Genomic DNA, 20,786 nt, shown 5'->3' with positions numbered 1-20,786 from the left:
GCGGGTTAAATTGGGCTGATGTTGGCCGACCATATAACAATATATGAGAGTGGTGTATCATTCTTTGCAGTACAATATTTTAAAAATCAAGACTATTTTCAAATGGCAGAATTATTATTGTTCAGGCTAAATTCAAAGTATCTTATAAATCAGTGTGTTCAGTAATAAGCAGTTTGTATTTCTGGTATACAGTTTTTTTTTTCAGGTCACATTCTGGTTCCCTCTTTTATTGCAGGACTGAGCAATTTTTCCTCATCTAGTTTTCTGCTTTTTATATGAAACAGCACTGCAATTAAACAAGAACTGTCAAACAAAAGCATAAAAGAGCTGCTATGGGAACCTGGATGTCCAAGCGGGCAGTGAGTACACACAAAAATATACTATTACATGAGTGGCAACGCATTTCGAAATAGAACAGCGTCTCGGCATGTGACTCTGTTCTAATCCGCCTGTGTTTTTGACCTAACTGTAATTGTACATCAAAAAAACTGTGTTCTCCAGGTAATACCAGATGTAAAAAAAACGTGATCTGTCACAGACAGTGGGGCAAAAGTAATTCCTGTGACTGCAGTAATCATCTCTCGCTGCCGCCATGACACATCTTAACAAGTATTACCTCACAGCTCCCTGTGGAGAAGTGTCAGAGGGAAGTTATTTCTTTAATTCTTGCTGTCTGTTTGGCTTTCAAAATGTTTAACTTTATTTAGCAGTCACTTCTTATCTGGTCTGCTGTATATCTAGTGTATAAATGGCTAATGTGAGCTTATGGCCTGAGAGCAGCTGTGCTTGATTCTTATACAAACCGGTGTTGCTTTGATTTTCTTGCTCTGGGAAGGCAAAAATGATATGCTGAAAAGGCATGGCTACAGGCAAAATGGGATGTTGATTCAGGGAGCCATCTGATTCGTTGTTAATGTAAAAAAATATTGCTTAATGCAACTTTAATGATGTTGACTACCACAATAAGAGACTCCATTTTTCACTTAACGTCCGCAACTGAACAAGCTGTTGAGACACCGTGTTAGAGAAAGTGCTTCTTCCTCATTTCCCCTTCTGTATGTCATTAATTTTGTCCTCTTCTATCCGGTTTAAATGTAACAGGCCTTGGGAAAATAAAGGTGTGCTACTCACTGTAAGATGCAACATTTTCCCCTGCAACCTTATCAAATAAAAAAAGGAGGAAATAATGTTCACCACCCGCAGTTATTTACTGTTTTATAATTCTGTACCATTTATCAATACAAGCCTCTTGCAGCTTGTATTTACATAAACCTATAACAGCACTGCTTTATCATTTAATTGGTCTCCGGTGAGGGAGACACCTTAACATGCGAATAAATAGAGAAACAGTAAATTAATAATGGAGTACACAGGCCGAAAAGCTGTTGAATTTGCAAGTGGCTGACAACAGTGGTACTCATGTTTCAAGTGTTTTCAAGTTTCTTCAGGTCTGCAGAAAGCAGTGACAGGTGCCTTTTTCTTGTTGTTTGGGCGTGTCAGTAGCTCTCGATGCATTATTTCTTCATTTCTAGTTCTTGATGCATTGTTTTCAAGGCAACAAGTTAGAAAAAGCTGCCGCAAAATCAGGTCAGAAAATGAACAAGGTTTTCAATTTCAGTGTATTAAGCAACCCAGAATTGTTTATATCATCAAAATTCATGTGATGCAAACTTGAAGTTACACCACAGAAAATGTTTTGTGTCGAGTTTTCGTTCTAATGCATCTAATAATGACTTTATGCTACATGTAGAGGACTGAAACCTTTGACTTACTCCTTTAGAAGTGACAGAGACTTGGTGGTTTGAGGTGAGATGACTTTGTTGTTTACTCTCGGAGGGGAAGCCCATTCATCATGCAGAAAGTAGGAGTTACAAGTGGGAGTATTCTTGTGACATGGTCCGCTGCTCCACAGGGACCTGATGTATGTGTTACAGATGTGCAAAACAAGCAAGCTTGTTTCTGAATAAAACTGATAGCAATTCAAACGGACTTAGCAGTATTCAAAACAGATAAATATATGTGTCTTGCGTTTACATATATGTATAAACAGCAATGCTAGATTGCCACTGATTTATTGATAATGTAGAAAAATTCAGTGCCACGAACTATTAACATTTGAAAGTTTAATTAGCAACAAGATAAAGCGAGACCGAGCAAAGAAAAAGAGAAGCTGATAAAAACGGCTTTATATTTGTTTGTTTCTAGGGATCTGAAAACCTTTGTATTTCCTGTCCACACTGAAGCACCAGTAAAAGACATTTTAAAAGTCTTAACTTTGGTAAGCATTTTTAAAAATATAGATTTTTCTCACCAAAAATTGTGTGTGGGCAGGAGGTGCAAAGGCAGCAGAAAATATCAGTTTTTAAAAATTTCCAGAGTAGTGTGTATAGGACCTAAACTATGACACAAATAATAGTCCGGTGCTTTATTTTCCAGTATTTCTCTGATTTGATTTCTTTGCTTTCGCCTGTTTAAACTCACATTTCTCTCCATTCGACCAGCTTCTATAAATTTTCCCTTTCTCTTTCTAACACCATATTAGACCTCACACTCAGTTACATCAAATTTTCTATTTCTCCCCAATTTTACTCTGTGCTTGTGTCCTTTTCTTTTCATCTCTTTTTCACTTCTTCTCTCCCTGCAGCTCGAGACTGGCTATCAGTATTAGAGCAGAAGAGGAAGGAGGTTGTAAAAATGTGTCCTCCATGGGGAAATACCCACGGCTGTTTGAAGATCTCCTCGTCTCACTGTCTTTTAAACCGCTCTTATTCTCCAGCTAATTGTTTTGAAGCCAGCCTGAGGATCCCCAGCAAGATCAGGGACCGCTCATTGAATTAGCCTGGAGTTACAAAAATATCTCTTTTATCAATCTTTGAGAGCAAAATATGTTCTTCCCCCACCTCCCGTCCCCATCCTCCCTCAATCTGTCACAGTCCTTCTGTATTTCTTCCTTCATTTTCTGCCACATCAAAGCTTTTTCAGCTTAATTTCACTAAGCAATGGGGAGAAAAAAAGGACAATGTGACAAAGATTGTGAGGATTCGCATCATGTCACATAGCTTAATCCACTGAGCTACAGGGATCAAGATATGCTTACTCAGAGCATGGTGTTTAGGGAGGTGAAGACCCTACATGGCTTCTGCTGTTTCAGGCAGTTTGTCATCTCTACCTAAATGTGTGTGGGGGGAGTAAAGCTACTGATGGCAGTAGTTTGAAGAAGACTGATTGAGGTAAAGCCCAAGCACAATGGAAGCAAATTACTGAATAATGCCGTTTATGAAAAATGCCATTTATAGCTACTAATCTACAGCTTGTATGGCATAACGCATAAAATATATTTCAGTTGTCATGGACCGGAACAGGAATACCACATGTTGTTATTGTAAGAAATACATTATAGCATTAATGTTTAGTCATTTTTAATTTTGGAATACAAACATAAGCAGAGTGAGAAAACAGGTAAACGTTGACAATCCAACCTGTTGACAGTCAAACTTCAAACCCTGTTCGAAGTCAACGTCAGATATTTCATGTTAAAGCTAAATGTCTTTAAACTCAAACTGCTAGAAAGAATGGCTCAGAAGAATTTATATATATATATATATACCTTCCTTCCTTAAAACAGCACATCTTCCTAATAATGTCATCCAAAAACTCAGTGAAGCTAAAGTAAATGATAATACTGTATTCAAATGTTTCAAATGTATTTTAAGAGTCTATTTGACTTTTCAAACTGGAAACACAGATGCCAAATTGCACCAGATCTTCTCTGGCGCTTGACAAAGTTTTGTGTGCTTTAGACACTTTTTTTTGTTGCACATCAGAATCTACTCCGTAAGCACCAGGATTGTTTCTCGTACTCACACAATACTGCCCCATGTACACCAGATACTTTCCCTCACAAAAAACTCCCTCTCAGCAGCAGGCAATAATTATTGCTGTCAAAAATGCAATAACTAATTTAGGTGAGTGAGATGATAAATTGTAGATACAAACATTACAAAAAGTTGATCTAAACTTGAATTGATACTGAAAGGTTGTTGCTTTTAAAAAGCTTAAACCCACAGTATCTGCTGTGATAACTCCTCCCTCTTCTTCCTGCTCTCAAACAGCCGTGTTCACTCCCCACTAGATCTACAGTTTACTGATCAGTGTTATATGCTGACACACCTCATTCGCTTTACAAACACATGACTTGTGAATCAGAGCTCAGACTGGTTTCTGTGACCAGGAAGCGTAACTTCCACGTACACTGAAAGGTGAAATGGCGCAGAAAGGAGTTCAGCTGAACAGAGAAAGCTTCTCTTGTTCCATCTGTCTGGATCTACTGAAGGATCCGGTCGCTATTCCATGTGGACACAGCTACTGCATGAAGTGCATTGAAGACTTCTGGGATGAAGAGGATCAGAAGAAGATCCACAGCTGCCCTCAGTGCAGGAAAACCTTCACACCGAGGCCTGTTCTAGAGAGAAACATCATGTTAGCAACTTTAGTCGAGCAGCTGAAGACGACTGGACTCGAAGCTGCTCCTGCTGATCCCAGCTATGCTGGACCTGAAGATGTGGCCTGTGATGTCTGCACTGTGAGAAAACTAAAAGCTATAAAGTCCTGTTTGGTGTGTTTGGTCTCTTACTGTGAGAAACACCTCCAGGCCCATTATCATGTAACGCAGTTAAAGAAACATCAGCTGGTGGAGCCCTCCAAGAAGCTCTGTGAGAACATCTGCTCTCATCACGATGAGGTGATGAAGATGTTCTGCCGCACTGATCAGCAGGGCGTCTGTTATGTCTGTGCGGTGGATGAACACAAAGGCCACGACATCGTCTCAGCTGCAGCAGAATGGCGCAAGAAACAAAAGGAGCTTGAGATGAGGCTAGAGAACATTCAGCAGAGAATCCAGGGCCGAGAGAGAGACGTGAACCTGCTTCAGGAGGAGGAGGAGGCTATCAACGTCTCTGCTGAGAAAACCGTGGAGGACAGTGAGAAGATCTTCACTGAGCTGATCCGGGTCATCCAGGGAAGAAGCTCTGAGGTGAAGCAGCTGGTCAGGTCCCAGCAGGAAACTGAGGTGAGTCGAGTCAAAGAGCTTCAGGGGAAGCTGGAGCAGGAGATCGCTGAGCTGAAGAAGGAAGCCGCTGAACTGAAGCAGCTCTCAAACACAGAGGAGCACAACCAGTTTCTGCACAGCTACCCCTCAGTGTCAGAACTCAGTGAGTCTCCATACTCATCCAGCATCAACGTTCGTCCTCTGAGCTACTTTAAAGATGTGACAGCAGCTGTGTCAGAGCTCAGGGACAAACTGCGGGACATTCTGAGAGACACATGGACAAACATCTCACTGAGAGTCACTGAAGTGGATGTTTTGCTGTCAGAACCAGAACCAAAAAACAGAGCTGACTTTTTAAAATATTCACACGATATTACACTGGATCCAAACACAGCACATGTTAACCTGTTATTATCTGAGGGGAACAAAAAAGTAACATTAACTCAAAACATTAATCGGTCTGTTGTTGATCATTCAGAGAGATTCACTGTGAAATTTCAGATTTTGAGTAAAGAGAGCCTGATGGGACGTTGTTACTGGGAGATGAAGTGGGGAGGAAATGGAGGTTATGTAGCAGTCGCATACAAGGATGTTGATAAACAAAAAGATGAATTTGGATATAATGACAAATCCTGGGCTTTACTTTGTCAAGAAAACAATAATAAATTTTGGCACAACAGCATCGGCACTCCCATCCCAGGTAGGGAGTTCTCCACAGTCGGAGTGTACCTGGACCACAGAGCCGGTACCCTGTCTTTCTACAGCGTCTCTGAGACCATGACTCTCCTCTACAAAGTCCAGACCACCTTTACTCAGCCGCTACATGCTGGAATACGCTTCTACTTTCAGTTTGGAGACACAGCTGAGATCTGTAAACTGAAATAAATTTCTGTTTTTGTTGCTGATAGTTTCCTGTTGTGCTGCTTCTCCCCTGCTCAGAGATCAATGTGTCAAACAACGGGACATTATTGTCCTAAAAACTGATGTGTTGGTAGGTGTTGTTTTTGGAGGTGGAGCTCAGGCTTGTTCCTGTTTAGTACATTTAGTATTTTAATAGATCTGAATCATTTTTCTGTTCAGAGAAATCAGCAGATTTTTATTTGGCACAGATATTTTGGGTTGATTTGTTTTATAATGTCAGAATCTATGCAGAAAATATGCTCTTTGATGTGTTGTAAAACTACAAGTATATTTTCTTTTTCTTTCTGACATAGCAGAAATTTTGGGTCAAATATGTTGACTGTTTTGATACAAAAATGCATTAGGTTTATAAATATGTATAAAAAAAAGAAAAACAGAAGTAATTCAGTGAAGTTAAAATGGTTTTGTTAAATCCTAAACAGCTTGGTTCAATTGTTTGTTTTTTTTTGTTTTCTTTTCATTTTACGGTTTTTGTTCATTTTCCCTGACAAATAAACCTAAAATAATCCAAAAGCTGATCTGACCTATTGCTGTTTTTAGAGACATAAGCTCAGCAGCAGTGTTACAGATTGTGACCTGTGAAAGCAAAGACACTGATGCTTAAATAAGTAACACATTTTTATTATCACCCATACTAAAGGCAACAGTGGAAAAATATAGTTTTACCCATATTTGTGTGCGTGTTCATTTGTATGTACCATCTGTACCAAAATATCTTGGGAATTACTGAACAAATTTCAATGCAGCTTTCAGAAAATAATCAATAATCAAATAATCAATTACCTCTACATCTGATTGTATTTGTAGTCAACCAAATTCAAGACGTCCACCACAGCCATAGAATACATAAAAATGGCCAAAAATCATCCAAGTTTTATAAATATTGAGCTAAATTTTTGTTGCGTTTGTAGCTGCCAGCCCATTATAAAATACAGATCTTAAAAAACAATATGACAACTGAAGAAAACTAGCATGGTTTTCACTAAAAGAGAATTTAAATAAATATACTGTATTCTGGACCTTGATTGAAAACAACAATGCAAGGGTCATAGTGCATATGTGAAAAATATTTAACACAGAATGGCTTCTCATGTTTTCACAATGGATCTGATTCCTTTAATACCAGCTAAAACTTGTATTTAAAATAGCTTTTAGTGAGAGAGGATTTTTATGTTTATTTGCTGTCTTTTTACAAGTTTTTCTGTCTGTTTATTACATTATTAGTATTTCTTTAATTGTTCAATATTTTGCTATTTCTTTAATTGTAAATAACTATGTTTATTAAAATAAACTTCCCTAAACTTCTTTTTTTTGTGTTTTTTTCTGTTTAAGTTTTTTTTTTTTTTTTTTACGGTTATTTATCCTACAAGTTGTCACTATATGATTTACACCATTGGCAAATGACCCCTATTTGGTTTTAATTTAAATTTTAACTTTATCTACAAGAACAATTATCCCGATTCAGAAGTGCACTTTAAACATTCTGGGCTTTACTGTGGTTCCCAGAAATTACGAGATAGCAAAAAGCTTATATGTTGCCTCAGAATTTCAGATAAAATAATGCAGTGAGTATATGTGAGCCCAAGGACAGAAGATTAATTTATTTCTGCTGTACTGTTAAATTAGAATTGGAGACCTTGTTGGTGAAACTTCTTAAAAGAGCCAACAACCTTGATAGTTAGAGCCAAGCCAAGGTGATGTGTGTTTATATCGGTAAGAGGAGATGGTGCCATGAAAAAAAGTAGCGGCAGAAATGAAGTAAATTGTTGCTTTTTTTTCACACGAGTCAATGTCAGCGCCGAGCCAACAACCTTGATAAGTTTAAGTCAAAGTCAGTGTTTGCAATGTGACTCTGAGCCAAGGAGACTTTGGAGTAAAGTGTTTTTGTTCCGTTTATATTTAAGTCAAATTAAGCCAAGTTAGTTTGACTGATATGGATATTACTGGGCTGGATATTACCATAGAAGCAAGGTTTTTTTTTTCTCCACATTTATGCTGATTATTTTGGTCTCTCCGCACAAAGCAAGATAAAATGCTGCCTGCTGAATAGTTAGGCACCAATCATCTGCTTTGATGTGAAGCCTGGCAGACAGAGAGGGTGAGAGAAATGAGAAGGGAAGGAAGAGGACTAGTGTTTGTTGAAAAGGAGAAGCAGAGAGGAGGGGGGGAAATGCATGCAGATGAAGAGAGAAAGTCAGAGAAAAGTGAGTGCAAACTCGAGAAAGACCCTGTCACAAAGAAGATGACAAAAGGGGGGAGTTAAAAGAGTTGTGGTCAAAATGTGATGGTTTTTTTGTCTGCGGATGTCATCCAAGAAGTATCTGGAGAGCACTGGAAGAGTTTCCCGTCCTTTGTCTCTTTTAATCATGGCCATTTGGGCTGTGGGAACCAGCCTCATTTGAGCAAGGACACTGTTAATTAGGCGCCATGTTTCTGCAAGTCTCTGCAGAGTCAACACCCCTGCATGGCACGATTACGCTCTGCTTCCTTCTCTCACGCACAATCATGCCCACACATGCAAATGAGCATCCTTATTACATGTGTAACAGCGCTTGTTTAATTTATACAGTTACAGAGTGGGTTTATAATTTTCCCCAAAAATGTATCGGTGACCTTTGTGACAACAGTTCCTCAGTTTTTATGGACTTTTTTATTGCCACATTACAATATTATCCAATTTATGAGACTAATACACCAGCAGCTCATTTTAGCTTGCTCTTTGTTGCTGTTAAAAATATGCTCTGAAGTTCAGAAACTCAATAAAGCTCACAGATGTTGCATCTAGGATAATAACTCATTTTGTTTCTGTTTTGCCAACGGTTTACAGATCTCACTGAACAGGTTTCAGGTGCATACATGTCATATTCATTCAACACACACACACAGACCACACACACCACCTGTGAAGTACACGGGCAGTTGTATATAACCTTATCTCTTCCAGGAACTGTTGAACAATATAACTGAGGATTTTAAAGTAGGACTATAAGAGCCTCCAGTCCACTGGGAAGGCTTTTTAAAAGCTGCAAAGGATTTAGTTCTTCTCAGCCTCAGATCTCTGAGGTTGGTGCAGGTTGCTTGGAGTTCAAAATTCATCCAGGAAGGAAATCACCAAGTTGGAACTCTATATGAGCCACTTAAATATGTACACCCTAAACCAGTGGTCTCCAATCATTGTCCTGGAGGGCCACTATCCTGCATGTTTTACTTGTTTCTCTGCTCCAACACACCTGGTTTGAATCAATGGGTTATTAACAGGCTTCTGGAGAACATGAAGAGGTAATTTAACCACTGAATCAGGTGTGTTGGAGCAGAGAAACAAGGAAAACATGCAGGATAGTGGCCCTCGAAGACCAGGATTGGAGACCCATGCCCTAAACTGTCAAATGCATTTCTTTATGTCACTCTTTATAAATGGTTGGGCAAAATGGTTAAAGAGTATGATTAGTAACAGATAAAAGCTGGGAAAGTATGTGACATAAGAAAACAAAACTCTTCTATGATTTTAAAAAAACAACAACAATTTCCATAAAGGTTTCTATTCCTCTAATGTTGCTGATGTTTCATCTGTTTTAATTGAAACATTGCTTTTTCACATTTTAATTCAGGAAGTCCAATTGGTAATCAAGTATTAACCATACAAGCTCTGTAAATATAAGCAGGGTTGTAACAGGGCACGTAAAAAAAGTGCAAAAAACAAATGTTGTCAACTTTTACACTGACGTTTACTACTTTTAACAGATATTTATTTAAACCAAAAAATGTAAATGTCTTATTTTAGATGACTGAAGTCTTTTCAGGAACAAGTCCCAGTCTGACGAACCGTAAGCTTGACTCTATGAGAATTTCTCCCTGATTTTCTAAACTAAAATGAACCTGAGTGCTGTCTACGGCAGGTAAGATACTGCCTGATCAAACTCTCCACAGAAACCCACTTCCAAACAGATTAGACTTTGGGCTAAAATGTGGGTGTGACTGATGTGATGTGAGGTGGTTGAATCCTGAAAGTCACCTAAACACACATGCAAACATTTGCATCTCTTGTTTTCTTCCCATTTTACATCTTCTGTATTTTGTGCAAGTTGTTTTTCTCCCTTTCCATCTGTTTTGCTCCATCACCTCCATCTAGTTGTGAAGTGCACACACACTGATCTCCCTCCTCTCGTGCATACACACCTTCTTTTTTCTGAGCTGCTGTGATGAAGCCATAGCTGTTAGTCTGCATCCTGTAAGTCAGCTGTCGGAGCACTGTTCAGCCAAGACTTCGGTAAACATTGTCATCTGCTGTGGTAATTCCCACCCTAATTTTTGTCTTTCTGTCTCTGCATCTTACCATCTCCTTTTCTGTCTCTGTCGCTTGTGTGTGTGTGTGTGTGTGTGTGTGTTTCCTTCGTCTTATCTCCCTGTAAACGACTTTTGCAGCAGAATGGTTTATTTATAGGGCCAATTAAATCTGGAGGAGACTCAGTGGGTTTAAGTGGGAAACACTTCTAAAAAGAAAAAGGAGGATTTTTTTAAAACATTTTTTTAATCATGTGGGCCTGCAAAAAAGCTGGAAAGTACTTGTCACGTTGGGGAGATATATTACATTTGGATTTTAGAAGAACAGGAAATATAAAATAATTGTAAAAAAGAAAGGAACAGGCAACTGTAAGAAGGAGACTTTCTGGATTAGAAGGGTAGAAATATCTTAATTTTGTTAATGTGCATTGTTCCTGTAAAAAAAAAAAAACACCTGACAGGTAAGTTTCATTTGCAGCAGGGGAGGAGAGAAAAAAGCCAGAGCTAAAGAAAAGAAAAAAAAGAAAATTCTCTAATTGTAAAATACATCTGCTTTTTTAAAAGTCAAAAATTAGCAAACTCTAAGACCAAAACCATGTGTAAGCACAGAGCAGGTGGAAGGAGAACCAGCTCAGAAGAAGAGGTCAGACGGTGAGTAAAATATCACTTTATAAACCTGAAACAGCTGTTTATACTGGTAACATCAGCAAGTTTTATTCTGTGAGACCTTGCATTAAGTAAATAGGAAACTAAAACGTAGAAAAGGTTTCAAAAGAACTCCAACATAACACAAATAATTAAAATATTTTTACTTGTGAAAGAAAGTAAGCCTCCAACTAGCAATGTACGGCAAGCTATAAATCACAAGTAATGATTTTGTTTATTACCTATAAAGCCAAAGATCTAAAATACAACAAATTAAATTTTTAAGATGTGTGTCAACACTAAAGTCAGTGAAAAATCTGTTGAAGTCCTTTTTACAGTTGTCAACAGTATTTCTCAAGAATGGTTTCAATGAACAGAGATGTTGGGTCATTAGTACATTTTTTTGAAAAGCACAGTGCTACTAAAACAACAGCTGTCAAATATAAAATAAATATTTCTCACCTAAATCCTCAACACTTGTGACTTCTTGTCATTTTGGCCTCAATTCTAACTAAGCAGCATGAACTGAATTTTAATCGTATAAGTTAAAAAAAGGCACATTTTGTTTTTTGGTATTTTTGCTGCTTTCTATTCATGAGCCGCATTTCACGAAAACTAAAGTGTGCATTCAGGTAGTTTTCTCCTTTCATTTAAATGATTTGTAAAATGGTTCTGTCTGAGAGTTTTCTTCAAGTGACAACCCATTGGTGCACCCGCCATCATTCCATCACTATTGTTTCTGTTAAATAGCTCTAGGATTTATAGCATCTAGTCTAATAAAGTGTTTGTACCATCAGAAAATAAGCACATGTTGAATTAATCCCAAAGCTGTGCTTGCACAGCCTGAATCTCTACTCTAAAATCAAGTGGCCGATCCGGCTGAATGTCTGCAGAGCATCACTGCTGCCGAAGAGAAAGTCCTGCCCTCAAAACCAACCGCCACCTCGGAGCCAGACCCTGACAAGATGACTGATGCTAGCTGGCAGCTGGCTACACACTCCTACTGTTAGAGAGACGTAAAGATAGAAAGAGACAGCGGGGTGAGATGAATGATTCAGGTCAGTGTCAGAACAGGATTGATTTGGATCAGAACCAAAACCACTGATGGCATAGATGGACAGCAAGATGGATGAAGAGACTGAGAAAGAATGACTAATAGATTTTAGACACAGGATGTCAAACTGCCAGTTGGCTTCTGTTGGGCAAAAGGGGTCACTCGAGGGAGGGCGGTGGGGGTGTATGGGACGGGACATACACTCACATCCTACAGCCTCACCTGCCAAGCAGATATAGACCTGATGATGTTTGTTGGTGATTATGAAAGGTTACATGAGACTGTAGTAAACCACACAGGAACTCTCTACTACTGTTTCAGCTTATAACTTTATAGTTGTATTTAGATTTATGATACAGATAAGTTTATAAGAAACAGCAAAATGATCCTGTCATCTCTTTGGTATTTCTTTTTTACCTGCTTTTCCTGTTCAGGGTGGTGGGGGCCTGATGCATATCTTCAGCGCTCACAGGGCAAAAGGCAGGGCACACCCTGGATGGGTCAACAGTCCATCACAGGGCCTCTTAGAAATGAACAGCACACACACACATAGTAGCCAATTAACATGGATGTTTTTGGACTGTGGGAGGAAACAAGAGCACCCAGAGAAACTGCATGCACAGGGGGGGGGGGATTCCATGCAAAATAAATGCCTCAGCTGGGAGTCAAACCTGCAACCTTCTTGGTGCAGGGACACAATGCTAAGCAACTGCACCACCAAGTCTGAATATGGGACTCAAAATGTGGGAGTTATTCAAAAAAAAGTTATATCATTGATTTCCAAACTTTTCAACTTCTGACCCACCATATAACTGCAGAAAAAACCCACGACCATAAAGGTCGCTGGTTTGAGTGTACAATCACTGTTAAAAAGTCAAGAAAACAAGGGTACACCAAGATCACAAACAGCCTAAACAACTATTTAAAATATTTTTATCCATTTATTACTGTTGTTTTTAAATGTTGTAACAGTACAGGAAAAGTGCTATTAGCAATCAATTTTAAAATATTTGATTTCTGGAAATCATCTCAAGAACCATCACGTGTTGTTTCATGGCCCACAGTCAGGTCCCAACATGGTTTGTTTGGAAACAACAAATGGTGAATTGGTCTGAAACGCTGCTACATCCAGCAACAAAAACACTTGGTTAAAGTGTAATTCTGCGAGCCTTTCTGCCATTAATGATAAATTATTTATTGAACATATTAAGAAAGAAGTTGACATAAGATATGTGTGTGTATGAAAGTTTACTCAGCAGTAAATGAGAATTTTTTTAAGTTTGGGATGTAAAACCATGACAAAATAATTTGAAAAATAGCATTCCCTGAAGGAACACATAACTCTCACTACCTTGCATGTCAGGTTTTCATTAAAATAAGTGATTACAAATGTATAAGAAATTAATATTATTAATGGTTTTTTTTATTTGAAATTTTGTTTTCATTTTCTATTAGGGTGTCTTCTGAAAAGTTAAGCTTATATTAGTTTTCATGCTATCTGTTAGCACTCAGAGTGTGTGTTGCGGTATCAGCTATTATCATGCTAAATTTTGCTCAATGTTTGCTATGGTCACAACGGCCATCTTGAATAAGGTTGACTCGAAAATGTAATCAAATATAGAAGTGCCTGTTGTACAATCATCAATCCTAACTCTAACTGCATACCATTAGTCAAGTGTTAATGTAGCATTTAATAGATATAGTGTACATGTTAGTTAGATGGTAAACCAGAACAGATTGTGATGGACATTCAGACTCCTGGTTCTGTAAGTCCATAGCAGGTACCTCATCCCATTGCTCCACGGAGTATCCCTGCTTTTGTCAGACTATTGTCTATTCTGCATTGTTCTCTGCTGCAGCCAAATGCCCAGGGCCACTGAACACAACACAGCAACACAATGAACAGACACAGGGAGAAGCTGGGTCTTGGCAGAAGGAAGTAACACACAATCACCACACACACACACACACTTTCATAGGCATAAACACATATTCACAGCTGCTCAAAGGCACAAAGCTGGCATAACAATGGCAGGCAGAGAGGGCCAGACTTGTATACAAGCCCCTGTGGGTTTGGAGGAGATTCACACACACTCACATTTCACACAAAGACAGCATGGGTCCACATCCCCTAGGCATAAAGAAACTGTCCACAGTTAGAGGATCACAAAATATGAGACACACCAAAGAGAGAGGATGACAACGTTTCTGTTGATGGAGCGAGGGGGGGGAGAAAGAGAGCAACATGTCTGCTGGTACAGCATTCTTCCTATGTGTGGACTGCTGTTGCTCAGACAGTGTCCGAAACACTTAAAAAATGGTGTCAAGTGAATTATGTTTTGAAAGGAAGAAAAGTTAGTCCCATAGGACGTGTCTTTCTCCTTCATCTCTGATGGGAATAGAAGAAAACAAGTTGAGCAAGGACATTTTATACTTCTACCAGCTTCCAGTTTCTGGCATTAGGACAAAAATGTTTTCTGTACCTTCAAAATAAAATACATTTTAAATAAAAACAAACAAGAGGAGACTGGCCTGTTTACTGTTTAAAATAAATTAACCAATTTATAAACTGTTATTCAGTCCTGTAACTTCATTATAAACGTCGTAACATATGTTTGATTAGGGAAAAAACAGATATAATTCTTAAACTTATCTGTTTATGTTTTTGCTTTAAGAACTCCATCAAACACTGTGAGATAACTTGCAGGATTTGTAAGGTTTGGTAGTTATTGTCTTCTTTGGTTTGCTGTGGCATATACAGAGGAAGGTTTAAATGTTTTATTCTGAAAGGCACAGGAAGTATCAGCAGTTGTTCAGGGTGGAGTTGTCTGCTGAGGAAGGTGATATGAATAAGTAAGTTTGTCTGGTAAGTAGGAGGCTTGGAGGGTTTCTTTGTTTTCAGTGGAGGATCCTTGTTGTAATCATCTTGCCTCAGTTGCTACTTCAAACCAATGTTTTTTTTTCATCTTTTTATACATAGTTTTGCACCTAAATTGCCTAAATAAGTTTTCAGAGGTTTTGCACCACCTTTATTTCCTCAGTTCATAAAATGTAGTCTGTTCTCTCATTTCCCTGCCTCTGGAACCTCCATCCAAACACTTAAACTGTTACACTCTTGATACCATGCTGAGATACATCATTCTTTTGACTATCAGAGCTCGCTGGAAATGAGCAACAAAGCAGCTAATGTCTAAAAAAAAAATGCTTTGAACGAATTCCAGAAAGTCAGAAAAACTATTGCTTAAGACCACTTTAAGAGATTACTTGAAAGTCTGGCTCACTGGAAGCAAAATGTGGGACTTTTGCATGGGACTATATATCTCTTACTGTGGCATTTGCACCTGTGTGCAGATTTCGCCTGCGTGTGGCAGCAGCTGGAGAATGCACACATTGACTCAGGTACTGAATACATGCATCAAGCAAACTGGCAGTGCTATTTGCTCCCAGATGGAAAGCACTGTACGAGAAGTAACAGAGATGTGCTGTAAGAGGTAATAAATGTTTTTTCTCCTCCGGCTGGATAACTGCACTCTGTCATCATGTGGCTCAGGCCATGATTCCATTCCTTCAGCTTTCTTGGCTCAATAAAATATGGTAACTCAACTTTAGGCTGAAGCCTTACAGGTCCTTACTGTCACTTTTAGAACCTTTGTTATTCAAGCTGACTGATGATAATGAATGTAATCACCTCTGTCAGCATGCAGTATATCTTCAGTTAGGTTCTGCTCCGCTTCTCTGTTCCCTGCAGCTGATCCAATCTTGTTCTGGCCATTACTCATTCACTTTTCCTTCCCACACCGACTGTGTCGCACTTATGCTCCCCACAAGGTCACATTCTTATTCTTTTAATTCTGTTAACATAATGAAATGGCTTTTTAACTAATTATGATTAACTACAAAAGGGTAATTCAGTTAATCACAATTAAAAATTGTCGGTATTAACTAAAATATAATTTAAGACCTAGCATTCTTTGAAGGAATGCATATTGCCCACCACCAATCATGCAAAGTTTTATGTTGGAATATAATAGTTATAGCCATTTTGGTCACATCTTGAAAATAAGGTTATTTCAGACCTCATATTAGTGCTCAGAGTATGTGTTTAAAATGACTCTCAGCTACTACCACATCAGATTTTAGCTCAATATCTGTAAAATCAATTTAGCAAAAGGAATGTTTTAGTTTTCTGAAATTGATTAGTTGTTAAATTTGATTAAGTTTATCAGTTGTAGGCGTATATCTAATGATTCCTTTCTGAAAGTTTCAATAAAATCCAGCCAGTGGTTAATTAGTTATTTTGCTAACAGACAGACACAGTCGACTCTAACAGTTAATGCTAACATTTTAGACAAAGATCTCACATGAGCTTACAGTGCTCAAAATATGTGTTGAGAATGACTTTCAACTATAACCACACCAAGTTTGAGGTCAATTTCTTTACATTTGACTGAGTTGCAGCCTTTGTTTTGTTTTCAGAGGTTGATTAGCTGTGGCAGCCATCTTGATTTGGGTTGACTCCAAATGTTAATCAGTTGTAGGTGTCCATCCAATGATTACTTTCTGAGAGTTTTATTTAAATCCTGCCTCTGGTTTATGAGATATTTTGCTAACAAACATAGACAGACACAAGCAAATAAACATTGCATGACTTTTAGTGGTGAGGAATGATTATAAAATTTATCTGTATTTCTTTCCTTAGTTGTTGCTGCATATATGTGCCCTTTCTCTTGTGAAATAATAAAAAGAGCTAATAACAACAACAACAAACAAACAAAAAACACTTTACAGTTTAGACACATTTCTGTAAGAAATTTACACACTGTTAAACTCAACGGTGCAGTGTCAGCTTGTTGAATGTTTATTATAATTTTAACTCAGAGTTTATTAGTTTTGAATAATCTTTTAAAAAATGTTGCCAGGACGACCTAACATTGCTAAGAATGTCAGCTTGAACTATTAGTGGGGAAGTTAGATCCAACAGCAATAAAAAATGATGATTTATCAAACAGTTTTGTCCAAAAGGCAAAGCAAAAGATTTTTGTAAAAACAATATTTTAACTGTATTGACCTGTGATATGTTATATTTGTTGGTGTTAATGTTAGCACACACTCCTCTGCCCTGTGAATAAACTTTACACCCACCTGGAGAACTGAAAACCCCTTTTTTCCGTCACAGAAAACAAACTGAAAGACAGCGAGCTTGAGGGCTGTTTGTCTTCATAGAAACATGTTTGAGTGTGTCAGAAGTGAGGTTTTTTATATACCTCCAGACATCACAGAGAAGAGCAAACATACTCCCCATCACTTAAAGGAAGATTTCTGTACTTTCTTTTAGAGTATTTTTGCTCTGTTCACCATTTTAAGTGATCTGGACGTTCGTATGAAATGCATTTTTGCATCGTGCTTACAAACCGAAGAGTGAGGGTCTGCTGGATCATCTCTTGCCTGCCTCTGTTCCTACCTGTCTGCTGTCTTTGTGACGCTGAAATCTGTCCATCTGTCTTCCCCTTCTTCTTCTCCTTTCCCTGCCTGTCTGCCTGTTAGCGACAGCAGCTGCGCGGGGATACTTCTCGCAGGAAAATCTCTGTCTTGACTGGCTGTCTTCTGCCTGACAGCAGAGAAGCTGAGAGCTGAAGAATCAGGAAACAACTTTTATCTCGTCTGTCTCCTGCCTTTTTTCTCCCAACTCCCAACTCGGCTTCTGAGAGGAAACGGGTGTATGTGTAAGTGTGTGTGTGTGTGTGTGTGTGCATACAGTGCATACAGAGCGATAAAAGCAGGGCAGAGAGGGGGAAAATGATATTACACAGCCAGAAATGAAGAACAGACAAAGTGAGACTGAAAGCTGATGCCGGAGTCTCTCTAAGAAACTGCTCTTTCTTCCTCCCTGCGTCTCTCTCTGTTTCTCTGACTGTTTTGATGTATTCAGACAAACCCACGGCTCTCTGATGGTGAAACAGCCGTGCAGACACAACACAACAGATGAAGAGTGTCAGCTGGTGGTTAGAGGCTCACACATGCTGCTTATCTTATCCTTTCTTTTCCCTGATTGGACTCTCACTCTCTCTTTCCTTCCAGTATTTTGTTTTCATGTATTTTTTTTCTTCTTCTTCTTCTCACCAACAGTGTAGAAATCACCTGAAGATCAATCATCTCCCAAACGCTGGATCAACTTTACACACATGGACTTGTAAAACAAAACTACAAATAAATAAATAAATAAAAACGCTCATGAACTCATTCAGGTTGTGAGATATCCTCTTTGAGTCATTTTATTAACACTCAGCTTACTATTTTATCCCACTGTAACTTTAACCTCTACTGTTTTACAAATCGTTGAGTGAATAAAAAAAAAATAACCGTTTTTCGCAGATTCTTACGTAATCAACACATGTTGAGTGGGATTCCATGGAATACAGAAGCAAAGCAAGAGATCAGTCACTTTGATAAAGATTATACTAATTGCTTTGACAACAATGAACCCCTACACTTATGGGCACAAACATTATCTAGAATAATGCAAACAAACCTATTTCCATTTTTAAACAATTGGTTGCAAGGTTCATTAGATGAATTATAAGGCTATTCCAGCTGCACATTCATGCAGAAAATGTCCTAAGTTGCACCAGAAGTGATACAGTCAGCTGCTGCTGCTATTTCTACGTAAAAAATAACCATTAAATTCTATGTAGATAACCCTGCGATGCAAATTTGACAGTAATGTAAAGGTTCATAAGATAGTACTCACATAAACTGTTATGAAATCTTTGAGATTGGAGTTGTTTTAAGACAAAGCCAGTGTATTTTGGGTTTTGCCCTGCTCGGACTAGCCATCAGCTCATCAATCCTGTCAGGATTAAACTCTGTTTCTCCAAACTGAGGTAATTCAAAGAGATGTTTCAAAACAGGTAAGATATAACTTTTCTACAGATCCCCACCGCAAGAGACCTGAACCATCCCTTTAAAACACCTTAAGGGATAAGCGTGTGTGATGTTGAGAGTTTCGACAAGGTTGCTTTCAGCTTCTTCAGAAAAACACGGGAATATATCGCGCTTGCAGCTGAAAACTAACGTTTCAAATCAATGCATTTCTCCAACTTTTAGTTGAAATACATGAAGCAGTTTTTTTTTTCAACACACCTTTTGAAGCATCTGAGGCTTCTTCTGTGGTGGTCCAGAAAAGTTGAGTCATGTTGAGACGGGTTGGGAAGATGGTTGGAAGCAACACAGCTCAGAGGCGAGAAATTGGCGAAGCCAAAGCTCCTCTTGGACTGGGTTCACACTCGCAGGATACGGTGCACAACTGGACTGTCTATTGATTTAATCAGGATAAGTGGAAAGAAATGGGGAGCCAAGTAAAGCTGGAAGCAAAACATCTTGGCATGATTTCTGCTCAAAAAGGGTCTACTCTGGGCTGTTGAGCTGCAGGCAATGTGGGCCTAAATGGAAATACTCTGAAATAAAAGGAAAAAAAAAAACAACCTTTTTCTAAATTATGAACCATTAACACAATGTATGAGTCTGTAGTTATACTAGAAGAGGTATCACAAGATGTTGCTTGTTGTATGTGCACACATTTCTACAATTCTGTAACATGGCACAGCTTTCCAGGGCAGTGTGGCTTTAAAACACCATACTCAAATGTAAATCTTGTTTACTCTAGTGTCACAAACCTAATGGTTTTACTGCATTCTGGTACAGCGGCAAAAAACTGCATTATAGTACTTGGTAGGCAGACAGACACGTTCACAAGCACAGTGTTTGTACATTTCCGCTTAAAATCTAAAACTAAGGTCATCACAAGACTGTATGTTTTTAAATTATAACAATTCCTAATGTTTAAATATAAAATCTATTAATAAAGACTGTAAGCTTTTGAAAATTCCCCAAATATTAGAAGGTGAATGCTTGTATAAAAGAAGGCAATTCTATTTGTGTAATTGAAACAGTGAGTAAAACAAATGAAAAATCAAATCATTTGATGTTCACAATATAAGAGTGTAAGCACTGTATCTGTGGCAGAATCACTGGCTGCGATCAACATGTTGAAACTCATTTCAAAGACCTCTTCCATGGTTGTGTAGTCGAACAGATGAAGCCTTTTTGTTCCTTTGAAATTTACTGCTGCTTTTTGTTCTGTTCAGCTCTGGGCAAAGTAGCAGAACACCAGCTTCCACTGTACTTATACTGTGTCAACACACTGTCATAAATAATGATATAAAGTGACTCCAATAACTTCCATTGTCCACATTTAAAGCCAAAATGTCTCTCTGTTTGTTTGTTTTTTAGGTGCTTGTTGCCATGTTGTATTTTTGAAACCAAAGACTGCATTAGAGACCTGGAGCTGTACCACTGATACTAAAGTCCTGCCGACACATCCTCCCGACTCGCTAACAGGCTGTCAGACTGCCAATCACAGAGTAACATGACACTCTTTTAAGCTTCAAATGACTAACTGAAACTAAATAATATATATATTTTTTAAATGCATATTTGAACATATAGCAGCAAGGTAAGAACTATGTTAAGAACCAAAAATGTAGCCAGGAAAAAAGTGTATTTTTATTTTTTTAGTCACAAATGTCCCATTTGTTTATATAGAGGGGTGGGGCAGCCAGCCATTAGGGGGAATACTCATCCATGATGGCTTCAGGGTCCAGTTTCCAGTTTCCAGTCCTGTGTTTATGACATGAGTGCAGGGTAATTAGTCCAAGAGCGAGACCAAAACCAGACACAGAGACAGCAGCTGAAGGTAAGTGCAATTTATTTACAGGTGCCCAAGGTATGTACAGTGCGATAGGTTTGTGGAGCGATCTGTGAAGTAAGAGGAACAGGGTG

At 38.4% G+C, this 20,786-nt stretch overlaps 1 protein-coding gene across 1 annotated transcript; it reads left to right on the top strand.

The window, feature by feature from the left end:
• Nucleotides 1-4,233: 4,233 nt before the first annotated feature.
• Nucleotides 4,234-7,222, top strand: LOC108241054 (tripartite motif-containing protein 16-like). Its single transcript, XM_017424966.3, has one exon. The coding sequence runs from the start codon at nt 4,265-4,267 to the stop codon at nt 5,930-5,932; it is 1,668 nt and encodes a 555-aa protein (XP_017280455.1). The 5' UTR covers nt 4,234-4,264; the 3' UTR covers nt 5,933-7,222.
• Nucleotides 7,223-20,786: the final 13,564 nt, after the last annotated feature.

This window comes from Kryptolebias marmoratus, linkage group LG16 (assembly GCF_001649575.2).
Source record: "Kryptolebias marmoratus isolate JLee-2015 linkage group LG16, ASM164957v2, whole genome shotgun sequence".
Taxonomy (NCBI): domain Eukaryota; kingdom Metazoa; phylum Chordata; class Actinopteri; order Cyprinodontiformes; family Rivulidae; genus Kryptolebias; species Kryptolebias marmoratus.
This window is presented reverse-complemented; position numbering and strand designations above follow the sequence as displayed.

Bases quoted from the DNA above. Each gene is read 5' to 3' on its own strand.
- LOC108241054 (XM_017424966.3), top strand. From the start codon at position 4,265: ATGGCGCAGAAAGGAGTTCAGCTGAACAGAGAAAGCTTCTCTTGTTCC.